The sequence below is a fragment of the Cajanus cajan genome, chromosome 7 (genome assembly GCF_000230855.2).
Source record: "Cajanus cajan strain Asha chromosome 7, NIPB_CcT2T_4, whole genome shotgun sequence".
In the NCBI taxonomy this organism is placed as follows: Eukaryota; Viridiplantae; Streptophyta; class Magnoliopsida; order Fabales; family Fabaceae; genus Cajanus; species Cajanus cajan.
The window spans coordinates 54,558,133-54,581,916 of NC_138523.1; the positions used below are offsets into that span (position 1 = coordinate 54,558,133).

A 23,784-nucleotide genomic window follows, 5' to 3' on the forward strand; every position below is an offset into this window, starting at 1 on the left:
TGCTTATTTGATGTCTAAATAACATCTATTCTAGAACAAATAAAGGATCACCTTAACTATGAAAAATGTATTGGCTCCAGTAGATAATTATGAAGGCAATGTTTATTACAACTGTAACTAGAAATACTAATGTATGCAGGGGAACTTTCCTCCTGTGAATGTTGTTGTGTGTGTTTGTTTTGTTAAAAATTTGTAACCAAACATTAAACGGAAAAGAGATAAAATAAAAAATAAAAAAAACAAACAAACAAACAAACAAAAAAAAAACTTATTTTGTATTTTGATATTTTGAAAAGAGTGATTTTACGTTAAGAAAATGAATTTCCAAACATGCTGGTAGTAGTTGTAGTTGACAAAATTAACCAAACCAACGTGCATTTGTTTAATTGATGAAAAATTTCAAATAAATAAACCTACAATTAAAAAACATAAATATATATATATATATATATATAATAGTTATGCATGTTATATAAAAATTATAAATAAAAAAAATCAAACCAGAAAAATTGATCTATTAAAAAAATTTAAAATTCAAACTTCTTGAATAAAAATGACAAATAAATCTGGATCCATAAATAATATCTAAACTCGTCTCAACTTTAACGGAGAATACGCGATTTGATCAGATACGGATAAAATCTGAAATATTAAACCAAAGACAGGGACGAGGCAAATATATACTTATCCATCTCCATTCCTGATTTAATATTTATTTCCAATTTGATTGTTTTAAAAAATGTTAATATTTAATTACGTATAATTATTTATTATAATATGAAATATTTGTGATTGTTTAATTATTAAGAAGTCTCTTGATTAAAATATAATATAGACAAACAACTCAATTACAATTATAATATAATAAAAAGTTAAAAATATTATATTTTTTTAAAAAAAAAATTAATTTTTAACAAATACAAATACAAGTATACCATTACTCAACAAGACGGGAATAAAATGACGAAAATGAGGATGAGACAAAAATTATTTATCAGATACAAAAATGAGAATTGATTTGAACCAGAGACAAACAAATATCATAAAACCCGTACCTAACCTACTCGTTGTCATGCCTATTCTTATCTCATTGCAATCTTTTCTAATAATAAAAAAATACCAACGAATTCTTAACCGCATTAACACAGCATAATTGATAAACAAGTCTATCATCATAATAATGCCGACACGAAAAATACAGGCAATACAAATCGGTAAATTCTCAGATGAAAAGCGGTTCTTGAGGTACAAGAAACTGAGCACAGTTGCAAAACTTATGATATGACATGTATATATATTAGTGTCAGTGTCGCCCCTTATTAATTACATGGATATCAGATTTTCATCTACGGAAATGAAGCTCTACACTCAAATTTATGAACAGAAAAGAATGAGAACAATACAAATCTTAGTAGTTTTGTTTTTTTTTTACTCAAGAAATCATATCTATTGCATATGTACAAATATTCACCAATAAAACGGATAATGTCTTCAGCGCCCACGTTCTTAAAACCCCCGGTTATGGATCAAGCTGATATTCAGGCTTGTCAAAATCACCATTTTGGAGAGTGCTTCCCACCACCCCATTTTCAACTCTCTGCAAATCATTGCAAATCCATGGCCAAAACAATAGAAGAAATTAGCGTCTCGTATCCAATACAAATGAAATTAAGACCATGTTGCAATAACTTGATGTTGACCTAACACTACACGGGACAATGCTACAAGTTGGAAGGTGGGAACCAGATCTTCTCCCTTAATTACTTGTTTTATTCGTCAAAAATTATAATGGGATTGTTCAATTTTGTCAAGCGGACAAGACTTCGATTTCTTAGAGAATAAATAAATGTGCCTTCAATCGTGCATCACACAAATGAGATGTCAAAATGAAAATGATGGTTTGCATTTATCCACCATAAAAAAAAAAGTAACATAAACAAAAGATAAAAAGGTTATCACCCACCCAAAATAAAGAAAAAGTTGGTGTTTGATTAGTTGTATGTAGACAAACAATAACAAAAAAAAACAGGGAGGTTCAGATACATACTTCTGTATGTAGATCAACTGGAAACAAATTTATAGCTCCTGCGTTGAACGAGAATCCACTGAAGATGACACAATTTTTGCATTAGTGACATGCATAATGGGAAAAAAAAAAAAAAAAAAAAGAGGTAGAATGCAATTAACAAAAGTTAAAATTAATAATAAGATAGATACTAGCACTAATTTCCTTAGAGCTAGAGTTTCTCAAGTCTCAATACATAATGATTACCAAGGTAGGTTCTTAATCTTAATGAGCAAGAGCTTGCAATTTACAAGCAGAATGAAATGAAATAAGACCAATAAAATTCAAACTAGTAAAATAATTAAAGTATACGATGCTCCAGGAATCATACCAACGGGATAGCACTAGCTGCCAGACATATGGGATAAAAAACTCCTCTGGATGACTCTCTTGTTCGTATGTGAAGCGCAGTTGAGTAAACATCTGCCAAACAAGATACAGCCTCATATAAACAGGACAAATAATCCACTTTGATATTCCACATTGGAAGCAAAACACAAATCAGAAAATATATTTCTAGCTTACCTTCATTCCATCACCCCTCCATGATCGACAATTGACGATTATGACTTGGAGCACTTCATTGACTGACCAATCTCCTTCCTCTCGTTGAGCATCCATACGACTATTAAAAAAATCTAATACCTGTAAATATTTAATAGATACATTTTTCAAACACTCAAGAAACATTATTTGTTATACAAAGACGAGCTTCATTAATGTGACTACAGATAGCACAAAACGTGCTCCTTTAAAAAAAGCAAGATTTTAAAAGGTCAGAATATTTTGTGACTTTTATTTAATATATAACACATACGGTATAAATGTTATCAATCAGTTCATTGAAGCGTGGATGATTCTTGAATGGCAGAAAGACTTCCTGCCTGTGCATAATTGCATATACTACCTGCCCCAGTCACATAAGAAAACAAAAGTTAGACGCAAAAGGTTATAATGTAAATTTCAACTACTGCAAACTAGATAAAAATAGACATGTTAAATCTTTTCAATCAATCAAGAAACGATCAAATACCTCAGGATTCCGAGGCAGTGCATAAGTCAGGATTGCATTTATTATTTCTAGTACAAGCCTCAAGAAGTCGGTATAAATGTGCAATTCAGTTGACTGCACCAAAAGAATATATAATTTACAAAAAGGAATAGTATAAACCTGTAATCAATAGAACCACAAAAGCACCAAGGCAGTATATACCATATCTTCTACAAGGCTGTTCCCTTCAACTGAGTTGTCTTTTGCAGTATGAAGCTTATTATCTCTGCGTTCAGCTAATTTGTTATACCTAATAAGCAAAAATATGGCCATATTTTAAACCAGAGATTACAATTTTCCAAAACATAAAGAGACAGAAATAGAACACTATAAGGTAAACAAAAGAGTGACTCAGTGACATACTTTCGCGAAAGCATATCAAAAAGGCTGACTAGTCTCTGAGATGCATATGCACTCAAACGATGGACATGAGGTGCCATGTTTGCTAAAGTTGCCAGACATGTTGTTTGGAGATAGACATCCTATCATAATTTAATACACAACAGAATGATCAAAGGAGATATATATATATATATACACACACAAATATAGATAAACACGAAAAAAAATTATTAGTTTTACGCACATAAACTACTTAGGTAAACAAGGATCAGAAACATTTCTAAGATTGAAATATGTCAATTCTACTTGTATCTGTTGGCATACTTTATATGCAAGTATGGCCCACAATAGACATAGGCTATCAGATCACAGTGCTTTCAGAGCCTTAATCCCGGGCTTGTACAATTGAAACTTTCTGTCTGTCCTTAAAAAATACTGCTTTCGTTTATGAATACTAGTTTTAATTCACAATATCCAAATATCCCATTTTATCACGCCAACTAAAGACAACACCAATTTGGTTAACAAATGCAAAAAACTTAGAACTTATATACTTAACTGAAAATTATATAACCAAGATAAAGAGTCGTTGAAATTTAATATTTGCTGAATTGGAAATGTTTGTAAAGGAAAAATATCAATGCATGCCCTCCTGAAATATACAATACAAATTCACAGCTGGTTCATATTTTTATTGGGCCAGGGGTTTAGCATGTCAGATGCAGTTTAGCATCAGAAAATTAGTATCTATAATTTAACTATAATGGGTCAAAGTATTTCACAGAAAAGAGAAAAATCCCCATCAATAGCAATAATCACTTTAGACATTCAACTACTAAAGTCATAATTCATACAAACTAAACAGTGGCACATCTCAGGAAGAATCATATTAATTGGCCAATATAGTAGGTATTTTTGTCATACAATATATGTAATGTCTGAATTAATAATCAGTCAGCAAAAAAGGCTAATTTTAGATACATGAGATTAAATTAACAGTCCATCTCAGTTTAAGATTTATACCCGTAGTTTTGACAAATTATACTGTACGGTTCTGATAAGAATTATGACCATGAGGGAACCAAGAGAAGTCTGATGGAGAAGACGTTCTTTGTACCATGGAACTCCAGTCAATATCTGTCCATTCATATATCACATTAGCATTTAATGCAATCCTTGCATTTTTAGGACAAAATCTAATGCCAAAAGACAACTATTACCAGCTTATGAATGCTAGCATTAAAAGAAGAATCCTGACTAAGTATGAGAAGTATAATTAGCAACATGTAAATTTGATTAGCTGTCCTCGTTGGAGAATTGTATAGAGCTTCCAGAATAGGCATTAACTGTTAATTTCACAAGAGAAAACAGGTATAAGAAAAAGGCTTAACCTTCAGTGATTCTAAATGTATAAGCAGGGCTCGTACAATTTAGAATGACTAAAAACAAGTGGTTACATATATCAAATGATAATCCAGTAAATACATGTTTTAAAAAGTAATCCTCAACAGAACTTAATCTGAAACTTAAGTTTGCTGCCTCATACCAATGTATCCAAATCTGTCCGCACCAATACATACTCCAGAAAGGCAGAATTCCCTTGTAACAATGAGTAAAGCAGTAGGACAGCTGCCTCGTCAGCTAAGCATCTGCATAGGAATAGATGTTGCAAAGTTTAAAAAAGTAACAAATGTGCACAAACCAAAATAATGAATGGCAACTACTATGAATGTATGACACAACATGCATATATATAACTTGTACATTTAATAAAAATGTCCAAAGTAACAAGAGACTGAGAAATCTTGATATATCTAGAAGCAGGGAGAGTGAAGGACACTTGTTACCAAACTGGAAATCATGAACCACAAGGTACCAGAGCTTCAAACAATGAAATTAATGCAGGGACACAAAGTTGCAAATAACAATCATATGCCTGAAAAATGCTAGACAGAAATCTGCAACTACCTAATTGAAAACCAAACACGGGTAAAATAAATAGGGACAAAATTCTTATTTCTTCTTTTACTTTTTCCCTCCCTTTCTTTATTGTAAGAATCAATTGGTTAACAGAAAAGTGTAAACAACAAGTTTTCTAAATGTCATAATAACTAATAAGACTGATTGACAACTAGTACACGTTCTGACTTCTGATCATGTGACATTTGAGAAACAGAAGCTTCAAGTTATCATCGTGATAGCATGCAAGTTGTATTATCATATTTTGCAGCGATAGACTCAATTAAAACCATAGCTAAGCCAGAAATGAATATAGTATGTTAATTGTCAAAAAACTATAGGTAGCAAGAAACTCACATGCCAAGTGTATCAAATAACGAAGCAAAGGGAAGCTTTATGTGTCGAGAACTGTGTGCATTGCCCTCAATATCTACCCGATCCACTGCATTTAAAGGTCTGATCAAAATTGCTAGCCTTCTCAATCAATTCAAATAACATGCATAGATATGAAAAATATATTACATTCACAATCAATTGCATTCTCTAAAGCCTTGCAGTATGGATTGTCAGAAAAATGAGGATTTTCTTTGAGTAAAGAATCTGACGTGGAAGATTTGTTATCCATGTAGTCCTCACTCATGATACATCTATGATAATGAACAAGAACAAGAAGCACGTGAATACTGATATCTGCAATAGGACTTTTTGATCCTTCACCACTCGAACTGACCAGATAACTAAACGGAAATAAGACAATATTTGCTGCAAGGTAACAAAAATACATTAGTAAGTTTAACACTTATGACAATATTATGCAAAATGCGTATTTGACTTCAAAGACTTCATAAATATGAAAGAGAAAAGTATCTACAGTCATCATACCAGCTGCAGAACCAACTCTCTGCAGCACACTACTCTGACTTCCATCTATGATGGAATAAGTTGCCCGATTAAATGGAACGTTAGAACGGACCATGAAATTTAGAAGCAATCTGCGAACAACTGAATCAACCAGAGAGCTGTCCTGCAAAAATAACAATACACTAATCTGATGTTTACTATCTGCAAAATTGCAAATACAAAATAACTCGGCAACCAAGCTTTGATATTAAAGTTTCAAGTTCTAACCTGAACCATTGCTGCATCAAGAAAGGGGTTCACATCATTTGGTCCAGGAGATGGCCCACAGAGAAGCTGGGTTGACATTGCAATAATCATGAAATTAAGCAGCTCTATATGTAGGATGACCGTGTCCGGACTATAATATTAAAAATAAATTGTCAGGACAAAATAGTTCACTCAATATCTCAACAACAATTAGCTGGTCAAAGTACTCATGAGTCATGATATACCTCACTTCTACTGATGCTATAAAATTCAGCACATTCCGCATAACAAAATTTTCAATGCTTTGATCTGTATAAAAATTTTAAAGCAATTAAGAGATTTGAATAATACTGGAAATACACGTATAAAAACCAAAACAGAGTTAAAAGGGGAAAATGACATAATTCATGTAAAACCCCAGAAAAGTAAGGAAATTCCGATTCACACAAATGTCAAATACCATGTTTATGTGACATAAATCATAACAAGTTGACATTGAAACCAACATTTCTCAACCAAGTAGATGTCAAAATTAAGTTTCATTCTTTACATGAATCTTAATCTAACTCCCCCACCCAAAATCATATATGCAACATGGTTCAATAAAATTTATATGTTTGTTTCATTCTTCATATGAATCCTAAGCTAACTCCCCGCCCAAAATCATAAAAGCAACAAGGTTCAATAAAATTTATATGTTTGTTGATTCGCAGATTTTAATTATAAATCTGAAAAAAAACGAGAGTCATACATACCTCTCATAACATCCTTCCATACAGCCTCATTATCTTCAAGAGACAGGTATAACTGGATATTATTATCGCCTTGGACACTCTCAATCAAGTGCTTTAAAAAAGTCGAACTCATGTACACTGCATTAACAGTCTTTTCATAGACCAAGGGCGACACACCAGAAGTAGACATGCACTCTTGCAAGCAGCACGCTAGATGGAACAAAATCTTAGCAAGATGCCTGGTGTGAGAATTGTTTTTGGCTGCAAAACAATTGGGGAAGAAAAAAAAAACGAAAATCTCAAATGAGATCTTGCCACGAGAAACAAATGTACTCTCCTAAATAGTTTATACATTAATTAACACATTATCATAATTTCGATATAGTAAAATCATAGTCCAACATTCCAAGCTGTTAACCTGTGCCATATTCAACAAATCGGACAATTGAAGCCTCTCCTTGAAACCATTATCATTCTAAGCCTAAAAACGGTGATGAGATAAAGTAATCAGAATATGACTAACCTAATAGCTCGCAAGCTTGTTGAACACGCTGAGTAGGCCATTGAACATTGAGAGGATGCTCCAGCAATTTCTGCCAGAACTCTGACGAGAGGGGGAAGGGCTGGTCGCCGACGAAAGTTCCGATCAGATACTCCGCCGTCTCCAGCGAGAATGCGCCACCCTTGCGCGGCGTTGACGGAGCCGACCCCATTCCAGGAAATAAGGGTTTTATAGGCGATGCGGTGCGTTGGGGTCAAATCTTGCGGGCACTGATTTGGTGTGAGATTCAGGGCAACCGCATTGCGCGAAAACTCGCGGAGAGATCAAAACGATTTGATCCGAAGTCGAAAACGGAAATGAGTTTTGAAAATCTCGCGAGCTCAGAAGGGAACACACACTCTGTAGAGGGAGAAGAGCCACAACAACAACGACAAGGAGCTTCCAAACGAAGGTTTTGCAGAGGAGTAAAAGACTTGTTTGGGTGTTTACGCGTTTCGCTTTATTTATTTCACGAAATCGCGCTTGTAAGTCGTTGGAAACCAAACAGGACACATTTCCAATTTCGTCAAATTAAAAAATTAATGTATATTTTTTTTCTTTTTAATTTTAGAAATATCGTCAATAATAAAACTATAGAATTAATAAGGTATCGTATTCAAATTTTCGTTCCCATTTTGTTTAAACAAAAATTAGTATAGAGATTTACGTTTCATGTGAAAATGTGAAAGATTTGTCTCCATACGATTGCGGGTACAATTAAGTGATTAACTTAAACCATATAGTGATAGTAGACCGAATAAAATATTAAAACTTATCTATTTTTTGGGTGAACATTAAAACTTGTCTATTAGAAAATGCTACTTTTGTTATATATAAAATCTTCTCTTTTTTTATAAAATTTTCTTTTTAGTTGCATTAATTGTGTATTTTTTTAAAAATACTTTTATTTAATTAACGATTTTTAAGATAAAAAAATGTTTAAAATTAAATAGATAAAAGAAATTCTTGTTGGAATTGAAAAAAAAAAATATATATATAAATATTTCTCTTTCTTAAACATTAACAAATTAAGTAAAAAAATGATTAAATTAAAACAATAAAAGTTTATTTTAAAAAATAATTTAAATTATCAACAAATTTAATATTTTTAATTAATTTAAAAAATATAATTTAGTTGAAAGAATTTTATTAGAGAAGTGGGTGGTAAATAATATGCGGATTATTTTGACGATGCATTTGTGCATCTAGCCTAATGTTTGACTACATTTCTTTGCCTAATTGTGTGCCAATCGCCAAACATGTTAGTGGAATAGGATGGTAAAAAAAACTTTTTTGAATTGTGTGTATGTTACGTAGTGTGGAGTAGGATCGTAAAAAAAACAAACTTCTCTAAATGTGTTGTATGTTACGAAGTATGAGAGTTCCCTGAGTTATCTTGTAGACGTATATGATATGTATTCATATTAGTCATATTTTTTATTTATAAAAATTATAATAAAAACAATAAAATTTGAACTAATAACTTATTATATACTACAATTTTTATCTTTCAGTATGTAATACGGTATTTTTTTTGTCTATTATTATTTAGTGTTTGGCGTGTTTAGAAAATTCTTTAACTTCTGGTATAGTCGATTTTGTGAAAGAAAAATATATAAGAATTTTTTTTATAATTGAGTTTTATAAATTTATTTTTTAAAATTATAGAGAGATTAATTAGTGAGATTCTCTAATTCTTGAACTTTCTCCTTCTTGTTCTTTGAGCTCTTAAGAACTCTAGAGCTGCAATTTATTGTAATTGGTTAGGATTTGAAGCTTCTTGGAGCCGAGAATCAATGGTGGCACATAACATTCTTTGTAGTTCTATAATTCATCTTCTTCTTCCTCTTCTCCTTCTTATTTGACTTAGAACTCAGATTCTTGTTATATTTTGAGTTGTATGTTGTTGGATCATCATAAAAGATGTGATTCTGTGGTTGAGTTTCAAAATTTACATGAACTTTATGTTGTGAAGTTGGGTTTTTCAGGGAAGGTGAATCCAAATTCAAAGTTGTTGATCTCTTTCCGTTGAGTGCATACATGTTGCATTTGAACTGATCTTTTTTATGTTTTACATGTTGTTTAGAAACATTTTGATGGAATGCATGTGAGTTGGATGGTTTTGATTTGATTTTGAGGCTTACATGTGAGTTTGGGATGATTTGGAACTCATTGATAATGTTGTTGAGGGGGTATTTTCTTGTAACCCCTGTTTAGGAGTCGTCTTAGGTGCGACTTGGCAATCACTATTGTGATTGACTCGATTTGAGGATAAAAATGTTGTAAGTGATAGAATAGAGTTTGTCACAAGCATGACTTAGTGGTCATGATCGTGATCCTTGCTACCAAGTAGTCAAAAGACATGGGTAGTAGTAGAATAGAGTCTCTCATGAGCGTGACCAAAATTGTCACATTTGTGATTGCCTCGATAGTCCTTATATTAATTGAATTAGTTGTTGGGATCTTTATGGAAGTTGTAGCCTTGGATATTAGCTTTCTAATTGCTTTGAATCATCTAAAAATAAGTATATAACTCAAGTTATAACCTTTTAAATGAGCAAAGGTCAAATTGTCAATATCAGTTAAAAATGTTGTGATTTTTATAATTTTTAGTATAGTAGATGATTAAATTAAAACTTGAGGTCTTCATAAGAGTTGTAGATAATCTTTTTGTCTTTCATATGAGATAAGGATGAATTTGATAAGAGTAGCATAACTCTCTCTGTGATATTTTTATGTGCAAGTTGTCAATATATGATAATTGATTTTGACAAGTTATATGTTGATACATGTTATATGACAGGTGAATTTGGTGAATATGAATAGAATACTTGTGTATATTACATGTTGTATGATATATGATGATTATGACAAACATTGGTGTGCTATTCTTACATGGTTGACATGTTGATAAGCATTGGCATGTTTACCTTGTATGTATTGACATGAGATAATGCATATAGATTATGTTGAGGTGTTGATGCTGAAAATATTGTAAGCATTAAAACATGTTGATTAAATTAAGATTAAATGAGTGGATGTTGTTTTGAAAGTTTAATATTCTATGTAGGGAATATTTTTGTGGCACTTCAAAATGCTATTTTTGAAAACCCTCATTGGGTTAATGTTATCTCTTGGAGTGGATTTTGTTGAGTCTCCTCTAGATTTTTTGTTAGTGTTGAAGTAAAGCATGAAGTTGAGGATTGCAACCCTTAATTGACTACTAAAAAGATATTATATAATACCTCGAGAGATACTTAGTGGGTTAATGTCACAAGTGACGTGGTAATGCATGTCATGATCGTGATATGCTTATACCTAACTATGTTAGTCTTGATAGTAAAATCAAACTTTTCTAGTACAAGTAGTGACACCTGAGAAATCAAAGAAGATATTTTTATCTCATTTTAATTGTTGATCTAACAGACGTATATGACATGAAAACGACCAGGTTGGTTTGGAAAGATCAAACACTTAGACTACTCAAGTTGGTTCAGTAGGAGTTACTCGTGAATGAATACATGATGATACATTAGTTGTGGTATATGCATATAATGAAGTGAGTTGATATTATTTATATGCATTGAGTGAATATCTTTTTATATGATATGGTGACGATGTAAATTGCTTGGGTGTTAAGTTTTCAAACATCTTGGTGCTAAATTACTTGTATGATGTGAATCATGAAGTGTTGCTTGCTTGGTTTATATGTTGGTGCATAGTATAGATTTTCATTTCCTATACTTGTTTTCTTTTGTAAGCTAACTTATTTTTGCATGTTTCCTTAATGTTTAGATTGCAAATATCTTGTTTTCATGAGCCTAGGACAAGGTTAACTAGAAACAAGATATTCATAATTTAAATCTAATGGATTATTTTATAATTTTATTTATGAGTTTTCTATAAATAGAAAAAAATTGTGATACAAAAATCAAATATTGATATTATCCTATTCTAAAAACAAGAAAATAATTTATAAAATAATATAAAAAAATAAATTTAAATATTTAAAAGACTTTTATGAAAACTAATGTCCTCTCTTACAAAATTCTAGTCTTAAATATAAAATACACTACATTAAAAAAAAATATCTATTTTGAATGTATTCATAATATTAAAAAAAAAAAAACAATCATTATTTCCAACAATCATACTTTATATAAACATCATAATTAAAACAAAAGTGCAGTTTCCACGGTCCAATTTAATAAAGAAAACACAATTTTAATGTTGATTATTTTATAGCACGTAACTTAAGGGTGTGAAAGAGTGACGACTGATTCACGGGTAAGCTTTGTTTCCATTTGCTCACTATTCTACTTTTCATTAATAATCACCCACGTATAACTTATAATTATATAATATATTATTTAGTTTGACATTTCATTTAGATGTCGGCCACCGCCAAAATAATCAATAACGAAACTTCTTTTTTTAGTATTTAAAAATAATATATATACTATATTAATTCTATAATATATAAGATAAATATTTATTTATGCAATTAAAATTTATAATAAATAAATATTTTAATATTAAATTAGAATTTATATTACAATATAAAAATAATTGTTTGCAAAATAAGTTATATATTTGTAATAATATGCATATTAATATCAACATGAATATTCTTATAGAAATTCTCTTTCCAGCCGGCCAACTTATTGGGTGTTGGTGGATCCGATGATCGACGTGCCACCAAATGTCGAAATAAACGTTTTCACTCAATATGTTCGCCATTATCTTTCTATATATAAGTAAAATAATAATAATAAGAAAACATATAAAAATTATAGTATTTTTTATCAAGTAAAAGAATTTATTATTTTATTTTCACAAAAAAAAACCGTATTTTTAGAATAGTTATTATGTTTTTTAGTGTTATTTACTTCTTTTTTTATAAGCAAAAGAAATTTAAATTAAAGGGAGTACAAGGGGTACTCCAACGTTACAAGAGACACAAAGACATAATTAGAATCAAAGCTAGAAAGAAACTATGAGAAATACAAACTCGGGTTATAATACCAACTTGTGTAACTAAAAGAACAACCAGAGACAGAACTATTAATCCACTTCCATGAACGCAATTTAATATTATCCAACACTTCCTTGCAATCTGTAGTACCTTGCTGAAAGATAATGACATTTCGATGAAGTCATAGTGACCAGATAACAGAAACCCAAACTACCCGCAAAAAGTGAGAATATTTTTTATATATACCAAGATTCGTCCAATATAAATAAAGAGAAATTAAAGAATTGGGAAAGACCACCGCAACCTCCAACCAATTAGCAACAGCTAACCAAGTATTAAATGTCATCGGGCACATTAGAAAGAGATGAAGAGGGTCTTCAACAAACAGAGAGCAAAAAGAATAAAAATTGTTATCCAACTCCACACCACGTACTTGTTACAATGATTTGCACAGGAACGCATTCAATAACACCTGCCAACAAAACACCAAGCACTTGATCAGAGCCTTACATTTCCAAAGACTTTTTATAACTAGTTGAAAATCCGAAGAGTATCTGAGTTCTCCACCTACCGAGCGTTGTAGCCAAAGGTACGCACTTTTCACCGAGAATACACCGTCCTTATCATAAATCCATCTCCAATAGTCTTGCCTTGAAGAGATAACCTGCAAGCCCTGAAGCATATCCAACAAGGTATTCACACTCCTACCTTCATGAACAAAAGGTTCTCTTCTCCAATTAACATGCCACACCCACGTAGATCCCTCCCAAGTTCCATTATCTGCCACCACTGACAACGGGTCCAAGGCAAAGGAGTACAAACGAGGAAACACATCCAACAAGCGCACACCACCTATCCACTTATCCTCCCAAAATCGGGTCATAGTGCCATCACCAATACAGCGTTCAGTCTTTTCGTCCAACCAAAAATTCCCTTGTTGTAGCACCCCCACTATATCCTTCCACCACCAAGAGGCCCTCCTATCCACATTTGAGCAATTTGAAAAGGACTCAATACGACCATACCTATCATAAAGAACTTTAGCCCACAACATACCCGGAGAGAGCATGCACCTCCACACCCATTTCCCTAGTAGTGCCCAATTGAACAATTTGACATCTTTGATTCCTAGTCCACCCTCAACCTTTGACTTACACACCGTTTCCCATTTTACCCAATGAATTTGTGAGCCATCCTTGACACCTCTCCACAAGAAATCACGTTGGATGGCCACAATTTCCTTAATCACCGAGTTTGGAGCTTTAAAAAATGAAAGGAAATGGATGGGCATAGCATTCAAAACCGAATTAATTAAGGACACTCTCCCCCCAATGGATAAATACTTATGCTTCCAAGAGGATAGACGCTTTCGTAAGCCATCAAGCATTGGTTTCCAAGTAGACAACTTCCTAGGATTAGCACCAAGAGGTAAGCCCAAATGCTTAAACGGTAGTTGACCCACCTTGCAATGTAAAAAAGTAGCCGCCAAGTTAGTGAAATCTGCCCCAGAATGAATACCGACCACGCAACTCTTGTGGAAATTAATTTTCATGCCTGAAATTAACTCGAAACAGCGCAAGATGGCCTTTAAGCACCACAGATTATGCATAGTAGCTTCTCCAATAATCAGAGTATCATCCGCGAACTGTAAAAGAGAAATCGGTGGACCTTCACCGCCTAAGTGTAATCCCTTAAACAGATTCATCTCTAAAGCCCTACTCATCAACAGTCTAAGGCCTTCCGCAACAATTAAGAACATAGATGGTGCCAACGGATCACCCTGCTTTAATCCCCTACCCATAGATACTTCTGTCGTAGGACTCCCATTCACAAGGGTTGATAGGCTTCCCCCACATACACAAGCTTCCATCCATCGGACCCATCTCTCGTGAAAACCACACCCTCGGAGCATGAACAACAGGTAGTCCCATTCGACAGAGTCATATGCCTTCTCATAATCAATCTTCATAACAAAAATTGGCTTCTTATATTTCTGAGCGTAATCAATAGCCTCAGAAGCAACTAGAACACTGTCCAACATATGTCTACCAGGAATAAAAGCAGACTGATTCTCTGAGATGATTGATGGAAGAATATCACGCAATCTATTCGCCAATACCTTAGAGATAATTTTATACAAGCACCCCAGCAACGAGATAGGACGAAAGTCAGTCATACCTTGAGGGCAAGGAACCTTGGGGACCAAAGCCACAAAATAAGATAGAAGAGCCTTTGGAATCTTCAAGTTAGTATGAAACTCAACAAGTAAATCCATCACATCCACCTTCATAAGAGGCCAAAATCTCTTCAAAAAAGCAAAATTGAACCCATCAGGTCCTAGGCTTTTGTTACCGTCACTCTCCCTAATTAAACAACACACCTCCTCCTCAGTAAAGTCACCAACCAACCTTGCATTTTGTTCATTAGACAACACCGGGAAACCAACAAGTGACAATCGTGGTCTAAGCCAACTTCTTGATTTGAAGTGCTCCTCAAAATATGACCTCACTACTTCTTTAATCTCATAGACCTCCTCTACCATACGCTCACCCATCTTCAAAGCTATAATTTGGTTACGTCGCTGTCTTCCCCTATACAAGCATGAAAGTATTTGGAATTTAAATCACCATATTTCCCCCAACGAATTCGCGCCTTTTGAGTTAGCAAGGTTAGTTTGTTCCTCCGAGCACACCAAATCCCATCTACTAACTCCTTTTGCCTATTCCTTTCTGATTCTACAAGAATGTATTCTTCATTCTTGGCATCCAACTCCTTTAATTCATTAGTCAAGCTTTTTATCGTGGTATCCACATTACCAAACACCTCAATATTCCATTTCTTTAGAGAATTTTTAACATTCAAGAGCTTTACTCGTATTCTTTGGGCAGCCCACGGACCTTGGACCTGTTTCTCCCATGCAGCCCTCACCACACCCTCAATACCACAATGGGAAAGCCAACAATTATTAAAGCGAAACGGTTTAGGACCCCAATTTAGCACCTTATGATTCAAAATCAATGGACAATGATCAGATACATCACGCGGAATCACCTCCACAAATCCTGCACCCCAGTGAGCACTCCAGCTTTCTGAGATCAACACCCTATCCAACCTGTTCATCATAGAACCATCACTCCTAAACCAAGTAAATCGCTTCCCAACCAGTGGTACATCAATCAACTCCATATCTCTTATAAACGAATTAAATTCCTCCATATCCCATGCACCGTAGTCACCAATCCCCCATTTTCTCTCATTTAGTCTTCTCACCGTGTTGAAATCCCCCACTATACACCATAAACAACTCCCAAAACCACGCTTAGACATAATTATGTCTTCCCACAACCGTCGCTTATCCGCTAGCTGACAGGGAGAATATACATTGACCACCACACATCTATACGCATCCACACCCCATTGCAAGCAAACACTATGAAAACCAGTACCAAAAAACGTGAACACCAATTTATCTCGATTAGAGTTCCAAATTGAAAGTAGACCTCCACTCCTACCTTGAGAAGGAGAAGCAAACCACTCGAACTCTGTAGATCCCCATAATTGCGCACAAAGGGTACTATCGCACATCTCCAATTTAGACTCCTATATGGCAATAAAATCTAGCCCCTCTAATCGAATAAGCTCCGATATACGACGCCTTTTCACATCACCCCCTAATCCACGACAATTGAATGTACCAACTTTCATTGCATATCTAAGGATCCCCTAATACCAACCGCCACCATACGATCCCTCTGCTCCATGGACATAAGCTTCTGTCGCACCTCGTCTTCATTTCCACGCACCTCCATTCCAAGACTCTTGCAAATAGAGAGAATACGATCGGCCATGGCTCCGTCACAACACCGTTCTACATTCGCATCTGAATTGACACTGTTAATATCATTTGACTGGACCACCGTAGATTTCCCACCACCTACACCAGTCACCGCAGCAGCCAAAGAACCTTCCGTCAATGATACTGAATCGTGAGGTGCTCCTTGGATCTGCATTTTATTTCTGGCTATTTTTAGTGCATTTCTCACATTATTTCTTATAGTAGGCTCATCACATTTGGCTTGAAGGGAGTCTCTGTTAAGCCCAAGAAGGTCATTCTGGGATTCAGACTCCAATTCCTTATCTAGCGATGCACACCCATCCAGACTTATGTCCTCCATTTTTTTATTAACACCACCAGAAGTCACCACATTTGTAACCTCCACTTCCACCTCTGTTCGCTCCCTTCCCTCATCACACTCCACACCACCCCCTCTACTAAACACACCTTCTTTTTCACCAATCACCCTGCTCCTATTGGTAATCAAACCACCATCATCAACCAATGCCACGTATTGATCAACGCCTACCTCCCTCATCGGGCTCACCATATCATTCTGCGTATTCCCCACTGCCCCATTTTGAATATTCTTAGTAACTTTGTTTCCAACCCCTTCAATTACATTAACACCTTTCATACCCAAATCTGTACTTTTAGCAACTTCCATAGCAGATTCTTTTACCCCTTCCACTATCTGTTCCACCCTTTTCGTAACCCCCTCAATGCAATTCCCACCACTATCATCATTGACAATCCCATGTGAGACCTCACCACTACTACGTTCTTTGGCCTTCGTCTCTAGTGGCCCTTCCTCCACACCTCTATCCTCCTTAGAGGAATAATTTTCCACATCCTCCAAATCAAGTGACTGATCCACGGAGACATCCTCAGAGGTGCTATCATCACTGGCCCATTCTCTTGTCAAAAATTGTCCTCCATGTTCCTCCACCAAACGCACTGAAAAGCATAAATCATTCACCAACACCCGTGATTCCTCATTGATCAACGCCTTGTACGTCGTACTCACTTGAATTCGGGCATAATCAAGACGCCTTCTCTGTCGTGTATCCTCATCTACTTGGACGAAATCCCCCATTGAAGATACCATTTTAATGAAAAATTTCTCTGACCATGCATGAAGGGGAATGCCATAGCAACGTACCCATGTCTGACGTCGTACACAGACCATCCTCGAATGCCATTCAACTAACTCATAAAACCACCTCTCCCAGAGCTTTTTATTCAGTGCCACTATATCCTCAAGATTAACACCAGCATCCGATTCCACCAGAACCATATCATCACCCATCATTGCCACCTCTCCCAGTGTTATTTACTTTTTAACAGTATAAGTCTATTTTATTAATTTCTTCGTCTGTTTTTTCCCAATCTTTTCCTCATTTTTTTTATCCATCTATCTTATCCTCATCTTATGACCATTAATATCCCTTACTTTGACATTTTCCAGATTTTTTTTCTTTATTAGTTATGTATTCTTATAAAATCCTGAAATATTATTGACACTAACTTTTACTTCAGATTGGATAATTTTAACATGTGCTATGCTACGAGATGATTATTTGGATACTTAATTGAAATTCTGAAATGGCATTAACATACATTCTTACATTTAGCATGCATGTACACGTGGGACTTGGAGATTATAGAATCTTGAATTCAAAATTTGTTGCGATATGATAATTAAGCAAAAAAATTACATGTTACACGACCAAAAAAAACTCAGTAGATAACTTTTAGGGTGAATCACTAATTTAAATCATGAATGTAATTATTTTCTTATAATCATGTTATTTTTATTGATATACATCTATTAATCTTATTATTGATTATTTTCGATCAAAGAATTTAACTGAATATTTTTAATAATATTTTTCTTTCTAATCACACTAATTAAAATAAAAGTGATTAATTAGATTTTTTTATAGGGATTAATTATTAATAAAATTGTAAACATTTTATACAAATATAATAAAAAAAATTAGAAAATATTAAAAGTTTTCGAAGTAGGGATTGAAGCTTAACTCCTACGTACTATACACAATTATCAAAGACATTATATAAGTCATTTGATATAAAATGTACAATTTTTTTATAAATAAATAAATAAATATATATATATATACTAATATTTCAATATGTGTAATGTATGAGCATGTTTATTATATATAATATAATTAAAATTTATAATAAATTATATATAAAAAAAATATCATATTTGAACATATAAATTATATTTAAAATAAGTATACAAAAATATTTTAAAACATATAAATTATATTTTAGATTTATGATAAATAATTTGTATTGTGAAAAAATATTTATATTTATTGATAATTTATTTTAAAATATTAATATTTAATTAATAAATAATTATAATAAATAAAAATAAATTAGATACAAGATTATAAAAATTCCTACCAACCTTCTATTTGATGAAATGTAACATTGTAAGTTTTTTTTGTTATCTATTTAAACTGATTGAATTAAATTTAATTTAATTAATAAAAAAATAGCATAACCTCATCCAAAACATATACCTCGAATTTGTTGGGAAGCTCCTAATTTTTTTTAAACAAGGACGCTCTTATTCCTTAAATCATATATCCAGCAATTAAAATAAGTTCGTCAATTATGTCTCAACGTTTTATATATATATAATTTTATTTTTGACTCCAATGTTGTATACTTCTTGGTGACTATAAAAGATGGATTTTTTTAACTTCTCAAACGCCCCCACCCCCCCCCCCCCCCCCCCCAATAAAAAAACATCAGTTACTACACTCGATCCCAGCTGCTCAATAATGTGAATTGGAATTAATAATGAACAGTTCCTGTTCGTTGATCACAAGGTGGCTAGAGTATTCTAGACATGCTTGGTCGTAGTTGTTAGTAAACCTAGACTTTACCTTATTGTTTGAGGTGTAAATATCACTTGTCAAAGGAAATTATATTTCTTTGTACAATTTTATATAAAATTAAATAAATCAATCAAAAGAATGAGAAAAATATTATAATTCATATAAAACGGATAAGATAGTTAATGTTACAAAAAAAAATTATGTTCTGAAAATATTATGTAATTTATGAAAAATAAATAATTAATATTTTTATAAAGTGACAAATAATAGAAAGATAAACGTTCTAAAAGTTAGTTTAAAAAGATATTAATTGACACATAATATCATTAGTATAATTGAAAGGTTTTGCTTTGAAGCGAATAAAAGGAAATTAGACCTTACCATAAAAGCTAGCGCAGATCAATTAATAAATTTCAAAGCTTATTCGCTCGGAAATATAGCAGGAATATTTTAAGGAAATCTCAAGGGTGAACGTGAACTATAACTAACACTACAAGGAAAATTAATTACCAATGAAACCAAATATTGTTGGAAAAAGCTTCCTCAACCTCCTTTCCTTTCTCAAAGCAATTATAGAAATTACTCATGAATTGCATTAATATGACAAACAAAATCAGGTTAGTTAAAGAAAAATGTATTTCATTTCCGTTTGCTGCATTTTCATCTGTGAATATAATCTCTAATTTAAGTTCAGTTCTTGTTCAAATTGTTAGGCCAAAACTCCTTAATTTAAAGATCAAAAATTATTTTAGCCTTGAATTAATATATATACAAAAGACTAAGCTATAAGAAAATTAGGGGGAATATAATAAAATTTAAGACAAAAGGAAAGACAGAAAAGGGGGAAATTAGTAACAGGAATTTACAGGATAAAAATACACATGTCCTGCCAGCTACAACTACAATGCTCATGCATGTCATGTGCAACCTTATCACTAAGGCCGACAATTGATGCAACTCAATTTAACAGCCTCATGAAAAATTTCTGTCACTCAAGGGAGCTATTATTTTAGCATTTTCTTTGTCTTTTCCATTAAAGGAAATAAAGCAAGCATTGTCCAAGAATTTTACCTACATGCATTGCTATGACTTTTGTTCTCTTATATATATATGATCCCCTATTGGTACGCATGTCACTGACACATGACAATCATGACTGCCAGACCCAACCACTTCTTACTCAAGCTACAATATTTATATTTGCTAACTAATTTTGACTAATGGTGATTAATGATTCAATGGCATCATAAGTAAATTGAAATTAAAAACAATTATACGTAAAATTAGATCAAAATATTAAGTAGATGTTTCGAGAACGCTACAACTAATTAACAAAAAACACCTGATCAATACTCTAAAAAGAAAAATATATATATCCACCCCCAAAAAAATTGCAGGTCTATATATACGTTATTACTACCACCAGTTACCATAAAACTTATGAGAACATAGTAGTAGTACTAACTTGATCCCAGATGTGACCTTCTCCCTTGTACTGCATGGTACCAAAAACCCTTTAAAAGATGGTGTGGCATCTTGAAATTGAAAACACCATTACTAACTCCGAAACAGGTTATGGTGTAATATAAAGTTAACATTGAAATAGAATAATTGAGAAACAAGGAGAACAACCACCCCATTAATTGCATTTTAGCTAACTATCTTCAAAGGTACTCATTTCTTGATAACCACGTGCTTTAAATTTGGGCCACTAAATTAACTCTCACAAGGAAGGGATTGAGTTTATCATCTCGAGTATATCATGTATCAACACAAAAACTGGTTAGAAAGTATATATATCTAATGACTTAAGGAGATATACACCGCTTCATATCCAGTTATAGTTCAATGAAGCAATGAATATATGCACCAACCTATTTATTAGGACTAGAGGCTAAATAACCAAGTTGCTCAGCCAATACATCTACATCTTCAACACTTTGATGTTTAATACCCTCATTAAGCAAATCTTGCCAAAACACTTCATCAATATCATTATCTCTACTTTCAAGTTGGATATGGTCTTCCTCCGTTCTCTTTTGGCTTCCACTACTCTCCTCAAGATTCAAAGAATAAAAGTCCAGATCAGGTACTTCAAACTCTAATATCTTGTCAGTACACTCTCGAGGTTCAAGTTTAACGAAAGTTGAGGACTCTTCAGCACAACCTAAGTCACCTACTTCAACAACATCACTAGGCCCTTGCTCAATAGGTCTCCTCCTCTTCTTGGAAAAAGCTTCCTCAAGCTCCTTTCTCCACTCCGTTTGCTGAACCAATTGTTGAACGAAGTTGGGATTCTGCATAGCCCTGGCCAAGAAATTCATCATTTGTTGCTGTTTCTGTTCAGTCCTCTTGAGCCTTCCTTCCATTGCTTGAAGGTGAGCTCTGGTGTTTTGTTGCTGTTGTCTGAGTTTCACCAACTCCACCATCAGAACCTGCCTGTCACGCCTCAACCGATCAACTTCTTCATCTAAACCAAACTGCCCCACCTCAACACAAGACTCAACATCATCTTGCTGCATCGCCTGAGATTGGTGATTTGCTTTCCTCCTTCTAATGCTCTTCAGAAGAATCTTTTTCCCTCTAAGAAACAGCTCATTAGCAAACTCCCACCTATCTGGGTCAACCTTTTTAAACCCCTACAGTCATGTCAAATCCCTTCTTCACTTTCAAATCTATAAAATATCATCAGTGGTAATGCTTTGACAAATGCATATGATCGATAAACTCTTATCTAAACCACCTAGGTAGCTATAACTACAAGTGATAAGTTTATCAAGTCTTTAATATATAAAGATATATAACAACAACACTGCAGATTAAAGGTGCAAATCAATACTGTCTTGTATCATCTTATATTGCAACTTTTCTTTCCCTTTCAAGAATCAAAATCTGGCAAGTGAGGAACCTAACAACAACGAGCCTAAGCGTATTCCGGTCGATCGGCTAGATAAATTATTCGATCTTATTCAACTTGGTTAAAGACTAAATTTTCAAAGAATAGGAAAACCTAACAAACGAAAGTAAACAATGGGGCCAACCAAACCTATCAATCCCAAAAATGACAAATGAAGATAGAGGAATTAATACTAACATATTAATTCGTGAACGTCAAACAAGATAATTAATTAAGTTATCATCGCATCTAAATGCAACCTAATATAATGAAAACAACATTTCATCTCATCAAAGTAAGAAAAACTAGGAAAATAAAATGTGTGTAGAAAGAGAAGTTACTGACATAGGTGTTGAGTTGCCTGACAAAACTGGAGAAATTGTTGTGCTTGAAGAATTTGGGGAGAAGGGCTATGGAAAAGGCCTGTGGATCCCACACGATGAAGCTGTTGTTCCCTTTGCTCCAGGAAACAATATGGTTTGTGGAAGGGTCATCAACGATGTCGTATGTTTTTGTGAGGAATGGAGGAGGACCAGTTTCATGAAGCCCCTCGATTGGTTGGGGAACAACCATGAATGGTTTTTGATCAAAGGAAGAACTTTCTCCAAGAAACTCTTCCTTCACTCGACCATGAGGATTCATATTGGAAGAACTTTCTCCAAGAAACTAGTTCTTTCTTCTCCAAGAACTTTCTTAAATATTCAAGATTGGATTGCCTTTGACTTTGACCTTGAGATGAATGCAGTGAAGTTCAACTATGTATTCATAAAAGGAATTTGGTAGATGAATTTCAAAGAATGACAGGTAAAAGTGACATGAGATGATATAGTGTTTATAGAATTAGTTATAGGTGATAGAAGAAGAACATGGAGGAAGAGAGAGAGAAGGGGGAAGCAGTGAATGTAGACTTGTATGATGATTGGGAAGAAAACTTTTGGATTGGAGCGACGTGGAGGAAGCAGAAGCAATAGCAACATGGGTTTTCTTCATTTTATAAATGGCTGTGCATGATGCCTTTGTTCTTTTCCCTTTTTGCTTTTTTCTTTTTTGGCTGATATTATTGAGTCATATGCCTAATGGAGAAGGTAAAGTAAAGTAGATGCCAAGAGAAATCTAACTTGTCAATCTATCAGATATTTTCTCTCCCTCATGCCTGTTTTTTCTCCTTTGGGAAAGCCGTTGCCCATAGCATTAATTTTGTAAGCCAAGGATATATATATTAAAATGTAAAAATGATTTTTTTTCTTTCAATGACTAGGGTAATGAAAAGCGTGGCCTAACCGCATGTGCTTAAGAAAACCAAGATATTACAAGAGCAAGTTTGTAAATTGTTTTGTTTTATTATGTCCCTTTTTGGTCATCTTCCATGTCTGATTATTGTCCCTTTCCTTCAATCTCAT

At 33.5% G+C, this 23,784-nt stretch overlaps 2 protein-coding genes across 2 annotated transcripts; both read right to left on the bottom strand.

The window, feature by feature from the left end:
• Positions 1 to 1,265: 1,265 nt before the first annotated feature.
• LOC109788771 (uncharacterized) lies at positions 1,266 to 8,240 on the bottom strand. Its single transcript, XM_020347595.3, has 18 exons — positions 7,782 to 8,240; positions 7,280 to 7,519; positions 6,770 to 6,833; positions 6,546 to 6,675; positions 6,300 to 6,441; positions 5,940 to 6,179; positions 5,775 to 5,859; positions 5,005 to 5,107; positions 4,679 to 4,804; positions 4,482 to 4,595; positions 3,480 to 3,598; positions 3,279 to 3,366; positions 3,099 to 3,191; positions 2,883 to 2,972; positions 2,591 to 2,710; positions 2,397 to 2,488; positions 2,048 to 2,105; positions 1,266 to 1,597 (listed from the first exon to the last, which is right to left on the bottom strand). The coding sequence occupies exons 1-18, from the start codon at positions 7,969 to 7,971 to the stop codon at positions 1,520 to 1,522; spliced, it is 2,172 nt and encodes a 723-aa protein (XP_020203184.1). The 5' UTR covers positions 7,972 to 8,240; the 3' UTR covers positions 1,266 to 1,519.
• Positions 8,241 to 21,061: 12,821 nt separating this feature from the next.
• LOC109815760 (heat stress transcription factor A-6b) lies at positions 21,062 to 23,563 on the bottom strand. Its single transcript, XM_020380558.3, has 2 exons — positions 22,730 to 23,563; positions 21,062 to 22,127 (listed from the first exon to the last, which is right to left on the bottom strand). The coding sequence occupies exons 1-2, from the start codon at positions 23,024 to 23,026 to the stop codon at positions 21,363 to 21,365; spliced, it is 1,062 nt and encodes a 353-aa protein (XP_020236147.1). The 5' UTR covers positions 23,027 to 23,563; the 3' UTR covers positions 21,062 to 21,362.
• Between the last annotated feature and the right edge of the window lie 221 nt (positions 23,564 to 23,784).

What these genes read in the sequence shown, in the direction of transcription:
- LOC109815760 (XM_020380558.3), bottom strand. Translation starts at nt 23,026, where the DNA reads ATGAATCCTCATGGTCGAGTGAAGGAAGAGTTTCTTGGAGAAAGTTCT. An exon ending in TCAGGCAACTCAACACCTAT is followed by an intron (nt 22,128 to 22,729) that starts GTCAGTAACTTC and finishes ACATGACTGTAG; the next exon opens with GGGTTTAAAAAGGTTGACCC.
- LOC109788771 (XM_020347595.3), bottom strand. Translation starts at nt 7,971, where the DNA reads ATGGGGTCGGCTCCGTCAACGCCGCGCAAGGGTGGCGCATTCTCGCTG. An exon ending in ATGGAAGGATGTTATGAGAG is followed by an intron (nt 6,834 to 7,279) that starts GTATGTATGACT and finishes ATTTTTATACAG; the next exon opens with ATCAAAGCATTGAAAATTTT. An exon ending in GAGAGTTGGTTCTGCAGCTG is followed by an intron (nt 6,180 to 6,299) that starts GTATGATGACTG and finishes GTTACCTTGCAG; the next exon opens with CAAATATTGTCTTATTTCCG.